Source organism: Ambystoma mexicanum, chromosome 4q, assembly GCF_040938575.1.
Source record: "Ambystoma mexicanum isolate Mex_15411 chromosome 4q, UKY_AmexF1_1, whole genome shotgun sequence".
NCBI classification, from domain to species: domain Eukaryota; kingdom Metazoa; phylum Chordata; class Amphibia; order Caudata; family Ambystomatidae; genus Ambystoma; species Ambystoma mexicanum.
This window is the reverse complement of record NC_090928.1, coordinates 398305634-398316465: the sequence shown is the minus strand read 5'-3', so window position 1 is coordinate 398316465 and position 10832 is coordinate 398305634. Positions and strand designations below refer to the sequence as shown.

General features: G+C 43.3%; 1 protein-coding gene across 1 annotated transcript in view; it reads right to left on the bottom strand.

Moving 5' to 3' along the window:
- Window positions 1-4963: 4963 nt before the first annotated feature.
- The window catches only part of RYR2 (ryanodine receptor 2), a 3854281-nt gene continuing 3848412 nt past the window's right edge, over window positions 4964-10832 (bottom strand). The window contains exon 105 of the mRNA XM_069607971.1: window positions 4964-6284. Coding sequence (XP_069464072.1) covers window positions 6189-6284 — 96 coding nt within the window. The 3' untranslated portion in view covers window positions 4964-6188. The remainder of the gene's footprint in view (window positions 6285-10832) is intronic.

The following is a 10832-nucleotide window of genomic DNA, read 5'->3' as shown; positions in this document are numbered from 1 at the left end:
ACATGTTATGAATGGGTTTCACGTAGAGTCGCGTGCGGAGTGACGTCATGCGTGTGTCGCGTGCGGAATGACGTCATTCGCACGTTGCATCACGTAATGACGTCACGCGCACGTATCTAATGGTTGTTTATCTTTTTGAGAGCGCCATATTTGTTCGATCCAATTCTAGTGTTCCTGTAGTCTTATATTCGTTGCAAGATTTACAAAGTAATATAGAGGTAAATATCTCTTATTATGATTTACAAAAAATGACATATCTCCTGGTCTGTGTTAAGACCTGTATGGCAAGTGTCCATCATACAAATCCATCTTGCTTCTTGTTGTCGAAGTCTTAATTGTAGATTCCCTCCTCTTGGGGCCGGTTTCAATTTTACTATTCCGTAGAATTTTATCTGACTGATCTGAGAAGGATGATGTGATTCTGTGAAATGATTGGCTATTGGTGATCTTGTATCTCTGTTGGTAATGGCCCTGCATATTGGCACATGGAGCATTGACCACATTTGTAATAGCCTTTGATAGTGGATTTTTCATCAGGATATTTCAATTCAAAATGTGACGGACTGAGCATTTTTTTGAGATTGCTTGCTTTCTTGAAAGTGATGGTGGTGAAATACTAAGGGTCAAAAGAAAATGTGGTCAATGCTCCATGTGCCAATATGCAGAAAATGGCAAAACAACCGTCATCAAACCAAATGGCACCAACTTCACCATACAACAGCTGATCAACTGCAATAGTCAATTTGTTATATATATCATTCAGTGCGCATGCAAAAAATTATACATTGGGAGCACGATCAGAAAACTCAAGACAAGAATCAGTGAACATATTAGGGCCATTACCAACAGAGATACAAGATCACCAAGATCACCAATAGCCAATCATTTCACAGAATCACATCATCCTTCTCAGATCAGTCAGATAAAATTCTACGGAATAGTAAAATTGAAACCGGCCCCAAGAGGAGGGAATCTACAATTAAGACTTCGACAACAAGAAGCAAGATGGATTTGTATGATGGACACTTGCCATACAGGTCTTAACACAGACCAGGAGATATCTCTTATTATGATTTACAAAAAATGACATATTTACCTCTATATTACTTTGTAAATCTTGCAACGAATATAAGACTACAGGAACACTAGAATTGGATCGAACAAATATGGCGCTCTCAAAAAGATAAACAACCATTAGATACGTGCGCGTGACGTCATTACGTGATGCAACGTGCGAATGACGTCATTCCGCACGCGACACACGCATGACGTCACTCCGCACGCGACTCTACGTGAAACCCATTCATAACATGTGGAGTTCATCGACCACATCAGACAGTATCGAGAGAGCGGGGAAAACACCGTCCACATGGTAAGCAAGGCCTTTTCACAACTATTTAAAATTCTTAAGAAAACTTGGTTTTAGACTAACTTCGTTGCTTCGAACAGTTTTTAAGCTCAAAGTCCGCACAAGTCAATTTAGATACAAAACCAAACCGCACTGTTCCAAGGCAACATATGAGTTCATTTATATTGTCACAATCCAGGAATCAGAACTTTTGAAGTATAACGAATAAGGATGATTATGACTAGATCTTTTTGGAAAATACCTTTGACCCAGAGATACAAATATAATACTAGATGCTCTTCACTCTTTCAGACCAAACCGGATGGAATTAATAATATTACCTACATCAAAGGAACCATCATATACATGAACAAGATTTGATATTTAGTTGTAAGTATCTTACTCAACATTGACTGTATAAACGCCAACATAAGACACTCTGCTCAAAATTGCCCATTTTTCTCTTTATTCCCACCTTTTTCCTCTCAGATCTTTCCATTTGCCTATCTATCTACAAATTCCTCCTGAAGAACCGCCATAAACCATGTGGCGGAGAAACACGTGTTGAGGGTAATATGACCTAGTGAATTAAACTAGGTCTTCGCAAGGATAATATTACCTAGTGAATTAAACTAGGGCTCCGCAATTTTCGAGTAACAACGTGAAGACAACATTGACTAAAAGGCTCAGGAGAGCCAATACACATGTGAGGACAATATGACCTAGTGAACTAAACTAGGGCTTCGCAAGGATAATATTACCTAGTGAATCAAACTAGGGCTCCGCAATTTTCGAGTAACAACGTGAAGACAACATCGACTAAACATTGAACCAATTCAAATTGAGGCCAATACTGCCTAGTGAATTAAACTAGGGCTTCGTAACTTTCTAGTGACAACGTGGGATACAGCAACTTAGTGAATACAACTAAAAACTTAGCATTTGGATTGATGGAGAGACAAAGGAATTCAAAAATTTAAATTGGTTCTGAGTAAATTATACTAAGGCTTTGCAACTTTCAAGTGACAACGTGGGACACAACAACTTAGTGAACTCAACGAAAAACTTTAAACCAATTTACTTTTCTGCATTCTTTTGTCTTCCCATCAACTTATATGTTATGTTCAAGAAGTAAAAAGGAATCCCCAACTGTTTACAGCACAATTGAATTCTCAATAAAAATGACAAATGGAACCTAAAAACGAGAAAGTCTCTATATTATAACATTTAATTTTGGAGAAGCGCTAGAGGAGGGCTTCTTTTCGTTTTGGAAACCAAAGGCTGCTGATTTACCATTAAAGGAAGATAAGGAAGGCATCCATTTCAAATGGGCTATGCTGTTGGTTGTGGCCAAAGTCAGGAAGAGGCCTGTCAGTATTCTAGTCATGTATAAAAGTTACACTTCAAGGCCCAGGGTCTCGGTGTGCTCTTAGTTTCCAGTCCACCACCAGTTGTAAATGCCGGCTGCAGCCCTCCATAAAGTGAAAAGCCAAGAAGGCCTGTATTTCTGCTCCTTTCAATAAGGAAAACACTATGGTGGACCATGCAAACATCTGTGGGTTGCAACAATTACATTCAAATGTAATGTTCAGTGTTCACATCCAAAAGGCAGAAGTCGCGTGTGGCCAAAATCCAAAGGGGGAAACAAGATGTCTATACAGTCACAGGCACCCCTCAAGAGGATATCAGCCTTGTTTGTCTCTGCATACTCATTTGAAGTTTCGTGCCCCTGGAGGTTAAGTCTACGTACATTCTCCATTAGGCTGACCATAAGGTCTTTGCCTCCTCCTTCAACGGCAAAAAACTTTTTTGTGTGCAGACACATGGGCACTTGAGCTAAAGGAATACTGGAGTCATTACAGCTAAGTCTTTGGTGATGAAAGAACATATAACCGATATTACCTTCAGTCATTTTTTTCAATGAGTTTTTAATGAAAAAACAAATCGAAATTTTTATATTGGGGGGTCACCCCCAAGCGCCCTCTCCCCTATTATTTACTCCCTACTCCCCACCCCACAACCCATTATATCCCCTCACCCACCCTCTCCCTCCTATATTTTTCTAATCGTTTTTTCATTAAACATTTTTGGTAAAAACTCATTGAAAAAAACTGTCAATTTAATGTCGTATTATAATATCCAAGCCTGCAGCCGAGTCATGCTTTGCCCTTAGCATTTTGAGCTTTTGGAATCCATCATTGGTGTCAAGACCTTTCCTCCAGCTATGACAAAAGGAAGCAAAGCAACATGTTTCTGCGCCTCACAAAAAGAGAAAGCCGAACAACGTCTTAGTGATGTGTTATCAGGAAGGTTGTGTCAGTTGTGAGGGTGCAAGATGTTGCGAAGTGGTAGGGTAATGCCTGGAAGGGCGAACTGATGTGTTTTGAGACAGTGGTGGTGCTGACGCCCTACTGAATATGTATGAAAGGGTAATAGTGTTTCTAGGTTCCAAGTTTTTACATATGTTGGAGGGTCTATCTCATATGTAAAGTGCTTGTTGCACAACTTAGAATTTATTTTAGGGATGGTGTTGAGTTCTGGAGTGTATGGGCCTGTGTGCATGCAAGAGTATTGGGGTGTAGGTCGAGTAACGAACATTGCAGGGGATTCTGGTGGGTGGAAAGACATCCAAAGGATTTTTCGGTACATGTAGATTACAAGCTCTCTTTATGCGAGCCCCCACCTTGGGTTAGCCAAAAGACTTATTTTCCATCCTAAGGGCATTGGGCTGGTGCTGTGTGCAGAGGGGAGCATAGAGAGGATGTTATGATCACCAATGCACTCAAATTAGAAGTGTCGGTCTGCCTCCAGACCCCACTTGGTAACCAAATGTGGGCGATTGTTTGCAGTACAAGGGCCAAAGCTTTGAAATGTGAGGACCTCAAGTTTGCATACAGAGCTTACCACAAAAAACGCAGGTCTCTCCTTGAAACTCACCTGCTTGTAGGATAGATCCCTCAGGATTCCTCCTAAATTCTTCTCATCCAGCAGCACCATGGCCACGACTTATCCTTACATATTGAGTGAAGCGTATAACTCTGATACTGCATTGAAATCAGTGCATATGTTAGGCGTCAGGAGATATAAAAACATACTATGGTGAATTATACATTTAGTCAGATCATGCAGACTAATGTGAACAATGACAAATTAATCAATGCTGTACCACATATTGCCTTGACGAGCAGAGCAGTGTATGGTAATGGTGATGAAGAACACTATGGTTGCATAAAATTGCCACACATCTGAAACATTAGCATGGTTTACCAAATTGGTTTATGGTCATTTCATCTAAAACCATTGCATCTAATGCTATCCCATCGAATTTTTTCCATCTAAAAAATGTCCATCTAATGCCTTTTTTTGGGGGTCCCCCATTTTGGGGGCCCCCCACCCGAAACCCTGTTTTTTACCCTTTAAAATACACCTGAACAAAATGTAACCCTTTACTCCCTTCCTAAAAAAACATGCATTAGATGGACATTTTTTAGATGGAATGGGTTTAGATTCATTTGCTAGATACCTGAAAGGTTAACGCAAGCCAAGTCTACTTCGGCAACTTTCTTGCATTATTTGTCACAGTCAGTACCAAAGTAGAGTCACTATTCTTGTGAGTAATTTCGCTTCCATTTTGAATCCGTCTTTTTATTGGTAAAGAGTATTGGCATTACACTCAAAAAAAGAGTCAAAACGGAGTGGTGAACACATCACTGGTTCTTCGGGATGGCAACTGATCGAGTCCCTGAATGGATATTGCTTCAGCGTCTATTAATAAAAGGAATGGATCGACAAGACGGTCTCAATGCCACTATTTTTCCACAGATGGCAAAATGAACCCAATGGTCAAGTTCATAACAACAGGAATTGTTGGCCAGTGATTTTGGATCCGATGGTGCAAGAAAGTCCACAACATTGTATTACCATGAATATAGTTACCGTGAAGGCATTGCCACGTCAATAGTTGTTTTCTTTTGTTTAAACTTGCATAATAAACATGCAATTGAACATTTCTTCTAAAAGTCTTTTTTTGTGTGTTTTCCTTTTTTTATAAAAAGATTGATAAAGTTGCAGTGTTGCATCTGAGCATTACTAAAAATAAGAGCTAGAGCTAAAGAGGCAGGGAAGTGTGGATTTCGCTTGGCGGGAAAAGCCCACTCTTGTCCAGAGACATGCCACGCCTGGTCTTCTTAAAATTCGTCCAGAGAGACTTCAGCCAAAGAACGCCCGCCCCCACCCCGGTACCTACTTCCCCCAGCCCTACCAAAAAAACCTAAAAGTAAAAAGAGCCCAGCTTAACATAAAACAAACAAAGTTGGACATGAGGAAAAGATAAGGTGACATGCACTCATCTTCTGCATAGCTCAACCCACATATAGTAAGGCACTATTTCCCCCATTGCTGCTCGGTGCTCCGTGAACAATAAAGTTCCTTCCTGAATAATGAAATACATGGAATAAATGCGCGCTGCGATCCCATCTTCTTTCAAAAATCCAGTTTCCAAGGGGATCTCACACAGGCTCAAGAAAACTGTCCGCAAGTGTGTGCATGTTTTTGAAAAAGTTATTTTCTCTGTTTTTGCAGAGTCTAACTTATTTTCTTCATCGACATTGCCTTCTTCCCCCCTGGGCACTTCGACGGTTTGATAACCATGGCACTGTAATTTTCCAAGCCAGTGTGTCTGGAAATTGAAAGCAGGGAGGCTGTCAAAACGGTGCTTTTCTACTCGCAGAAAGCACACGGGGGTCCAGGTGAATCACAGGATCTTGCGGAGGGATTCCCTCTGCGAGTTACAGAGATGTGTGCATCCAGTTTCTCAAAGGCTGGGTCCGATGATCAATGCTCAGTTGAGTTGGTCTTCGTATTGTTTGCGGAAGCAGTCTCCAGCCGGGAAGAACTCCCAGCAGCGCTCTTGGTACATTTTCCATACATATGACTCCTGGAAGATAAATGGAAGAGAATCAGAAAACGTTACTGTGCATTAGCTCAGCAGCATAGTGTCGAGTTTAATTTCGCACCAAACAAATAATTAATGAAAGCACTCACATCTAAGGTCCCGAATATGTAACCAATGGAGAACGACATGGCCACAGTAGCAATACATGTCGACCTACAGCCTTAACTCAGCCACATTACAACACACCCAACACCCCCCTGCTTATGTGATGAGGTGCTTTCATTGTGGGAATCTAACACTGGCCCTTTCTTAGAACTGTTTTTGTAGTCCACAGACACTGCCTATTACTATATCACACATTCTTAGTCAGCAGATGCCAGCGACTGCAGTCACAACATGCTGGTGCGATCAGTCCTTGTGGTTATCCATGGGTGTCAGTCAAACTAATTGAACTATCACGTTTTCATATACCTATTAGCTGTGTGGGCCCATGTGAGTTCATCACACTACTCAGCATGCTATGTCAGAACCTTGGGGGCTCTAGGGAACACTGGACCCTGCCACAAAGTCAGCACACTATTCCAATAGCTCACAAGAGGGTACATCTCGGAAGCTTTGCCTTAACATTTGTCCAGGAATCCTCTGAGGGCCCCACATTTGGAGAGGAAAGGCCCCTCAGCCTTGCTGCCACCATGACACTTTCGCTTGCCATCCAAATGGCGGATAGGAATTCCAAACTGTCTGGTGTTATAATTGGTCCCTTTCTGTGATGGCAATTGCCAAGGGGATGAAAATCACTCAGCCCCTCACTGGCTCTAAGGGCCACTAGGAGTGGGTATGGGGGTGGTGTGCCTCCTCGAGCCAGTTGTTGATGGACCAGGCAGAGGAATTAGGATGGAGTCCCTTGGCCACTTTCCATTGGTCCCTTCGGCATGGCAGGGGACAGTCGCAAAGTGCCACAAGACTTAACATTAGTTCACTACACTAATTAGGTGGTAGCTGAGTCTGCTGTACTTCACCGGGAATCCCATAATCCTTCAGTAACATATGCCCAGAAACATTCACATACCAGTACGGAAGAGACACAGTTCACTGCGGTAAACACTGAAAATCCTGCAGATGCCCTATGTCAAGTTCACCGTCTCCCGCCCCTTCCAAAAGCAATGTGTCCAACAAGGCTTTGTTGTTCCTTAGTGGGTAAGGTCCACGCTGGGAATACAACCCTTTAGCTTTATAACTGAGCATCTCCAGGGACAGAAAGTCCCTATTCCCCAAACCGTAACACCTTTGGCATCTATACCTCACTACTAACCCTGCCGGGAATTAAAAAAACAAGAGTTCCAAACATTACCAGTTGCACTTCTGGACTACGATTCGACTGATGATCACTCCCCCAGCAAAGCCCAGAGGGTCATGGGGAATGCGGAAGGGAATTAATTAAATTTGAAATGGTGGGTGGGATTCACAGATTGAGGCTTGGGGGGCTGGGTTACATTTATTACTCAGGTGGGACCAAGAACCAATCATAGCCCTCCACATATATTCAAATATTCAAGTGAAAGCCCACCAAGGGACTGGGGCAAGAGGAATATAGAAGGCAATAGCCCCAGTTGCAGGGTGTGGATTGTTGGAGCTGGTTATGACTGTATTGCGCTCCAAATTCCTCCAATTGCCAAAGACAGTGGAGGAGTGGGCATTTTTGGAGGAGGAGGTGAAGGTAACAGGAGGTGGTGGAGAAGAGTGGAAGAGATGGTAACAACTGGAGGAGGTGGTGTGGAAGTTTTTAAGAGCAGTCATGAAGAGGCTGGGTTGGCCTCTTTTCATGACTGCCTTGGGCAGGTCAAGAAGGTGGGAGGCAACACACAGCCTTGTCAGGCAGAAAGAGCAGGAATAGAAAATGAACTAGAAGGATGGGTATCAAGGCAGACATCTTTGAAGGTCAAGAGGGAGTCTGGGGTATAGCGATAGGTAGTGGCGAGTCCTGGATCCTATTTCAGCCACTGAAGAAGCTTGATTTGTAGCTTCAGTTATTGAAGGTGAAGCAGAAATACATCATCATGGAAGGACAGGAAACCAAGGCAGTCTAGAACGTTGTGCAGACACATGGTGGTAGATAGTCCTGGCTACAGGACTAATGAAAGCCTGTAACTAGCTAGCCAAGAACAAGTATCCGCTACCCCCTGTTGACACCCAGGGTGGGAGACTTTATAGTACTAGTGCAGAGAAATTTCTGTTGACTATTTGGACATTTGTGCCAGATCTTTTATGTTCTGTTGGAATAAAGCTTCTTAACCTCGCTCACATGTCTAGTCATTTCCATTTCCACCCTTGTATTTGTAACATATGGTGCCAGATTGAGATGCACAAAGACTGTAATGAAGTCTACCCCTCCCCAATGCTGAAAGTGCCCTGTATTTTACCCATGGCCGTGTGCCCACATGAGCCAACCCAGATTTGGCAGAATGGGATCTGCACAGTATTGGCACGCCCAAGGGCGGGCTCTACTTTCCCATTGACAGAGGTTGGCACAAGGTATCTATGGACTTCTGACCGCTAAATACATCTTAGAAATTAGGTATGGGATAGATATAGCGGTTGGCATGATTGACCAAGACCACAGGGGACCAATAAGGGTCCACTTTCTCAACCATTGCTTGAAGACTGTTTTTGGTAGAAGAAGGAGATCCTGGCACCCAGCTAATAGGTATGCCATTTACTGCCATTGAGCTTGAAAAGTCCCTAAGGTTGTGCATAACCCATGGGTGTGCAGCCAGGCTTTGTTACTCATACCTTCCTAGAGAAATACTGAGCTGACAGATTAGATGCTATGTCTCCTCCCCAATGCACCCATTACTCCCAGGAAACTGTAAGGTCAACCGTAATTAAGGTCAACCTTCGATACTGCTATCTCTGCTGATGAAGACCATACCCGAACAAGTCCTTACTTTGCAGAGAAAACTGGGCTTCTCTAACAAATTAATTTAAAATGGGATGTACAAATCAGTTATGAACTGTTTGTCCCTCCCCGGTTCTGAATGGTGGTGCTGGATCTGTCCCACTCTCAGCTATCAGCATGGCACCAGGGGAATTGTGAAAACTCCAAAACATGTCATTAGCGATTTGTCTGGCCCGGTATAAACCAAGATATTTAAAAGTTCTGCTCTGAATGCCAAAAAACCTACCACCCTTATGGCAAATAGTCCTATCACATACATGTCTATCCAATAGAAGGGTTCTTCAGTGATGGGCTACAGCTGGAGGGGATAACAGTGGGCAAAGCTTTTGCCTGTAGAGTGGAATACTCTGAATTCACTGCATATTCCCAATCTGTAAACTCTGCAGAAGATTGGATTTTTGCGTATGTTGAAAAGGCGTGCAAAAATATTAAAGATTCTGCATGCTAATTGCTTGCTTGAGAACTCGCTTCCTTCGCACCTATGCTAGTACTGGACCACCACAAACCAGTAGGGCCACTCGCACTATGCTGAAGGTAGTCCTTCCTTGGCTAGTGCCGAAGCATTGGTCGTCCTGTTGTTGGTTGCCATTATTGTGGTGGAGGTGGTGTTTCTCCTCTTGGCTCTCTTCATTGCTGGCACTGGCGGCGTAGTTGCGATGCTCTGCTGGTGGACGGCTGCTGGTCTCCATCATGGGTCTGTTGTGGTGATGCTGGTGCTCCATTCAATCCGGGCTGTGGTGGTGCTGATAGTGCTTTCTATCCTTTTGGGCTGTGCTTGTGGTGCTGGAAGTACATCCACCTCTGGGCTGTGGTCATGTTGTTGGTGCTGCTGTGCTACACTTCAGTAGTAGTGGTGGTGGTGGTGGTATACCTCTTGTCCCTATATGTCTGTAATGACTCTATGGCTCTCCCCCATCCTCTTGACTGGTGAAAGAAGGTCAACAAAGAGTAAAGTCGACTGAGTGATGATGGACAGATCCCTTAACTTACAACTCATCCATGGTGGTTGCTTCCTCTTAGTGAGACTGTGCTGGTGGCAGCAAATGCAGCTCCACAAATTGTCACTGAAGTCGATCTGCAAGGATGAAAACCCCAGGCTGAAGTCAGTGATCGGGGTGCAGGTGTTGGCTGCAGAAGCTGTTGGTGGTGGTGGTGGTGGTGGAGGTAGCACAGGGATCTCCTTCTGTTTGAGAATGGGAATGTTGGCTGGCTGGCTGTCTCATATTCAAACTACCTGGAACAGATGTGGGGCTCAAGAAGACCTAACTACAGTTACGTAGAGACAGGCACCAAGTTAGACTTTTTTGCACATATATTTTTGCCTTCTGTGGTAGGGCATATGAAGAAATGTCCAAAGGACATCATCCACCAGATGGGTGAAAAGAGGCACACAAAGTGATTGGCTCAAAGTTCCCCACCCACGGATGAATGGAAGCAACCATGTGAGTGTTTCTCCAAGATCACAAGCCACAATTAGTTGAAAGATTAATAGAAAGTCACCTACGCAAGGGCCAGAAAGACACTGTGAAACTCCCTTGACATTGACACTAACACTGCATATGATGTTGGGTTGAGACACTTTTGTGCAAACCCAATATGATCTTTTGGCACAAAAGGTTCACAAAAAGACACCC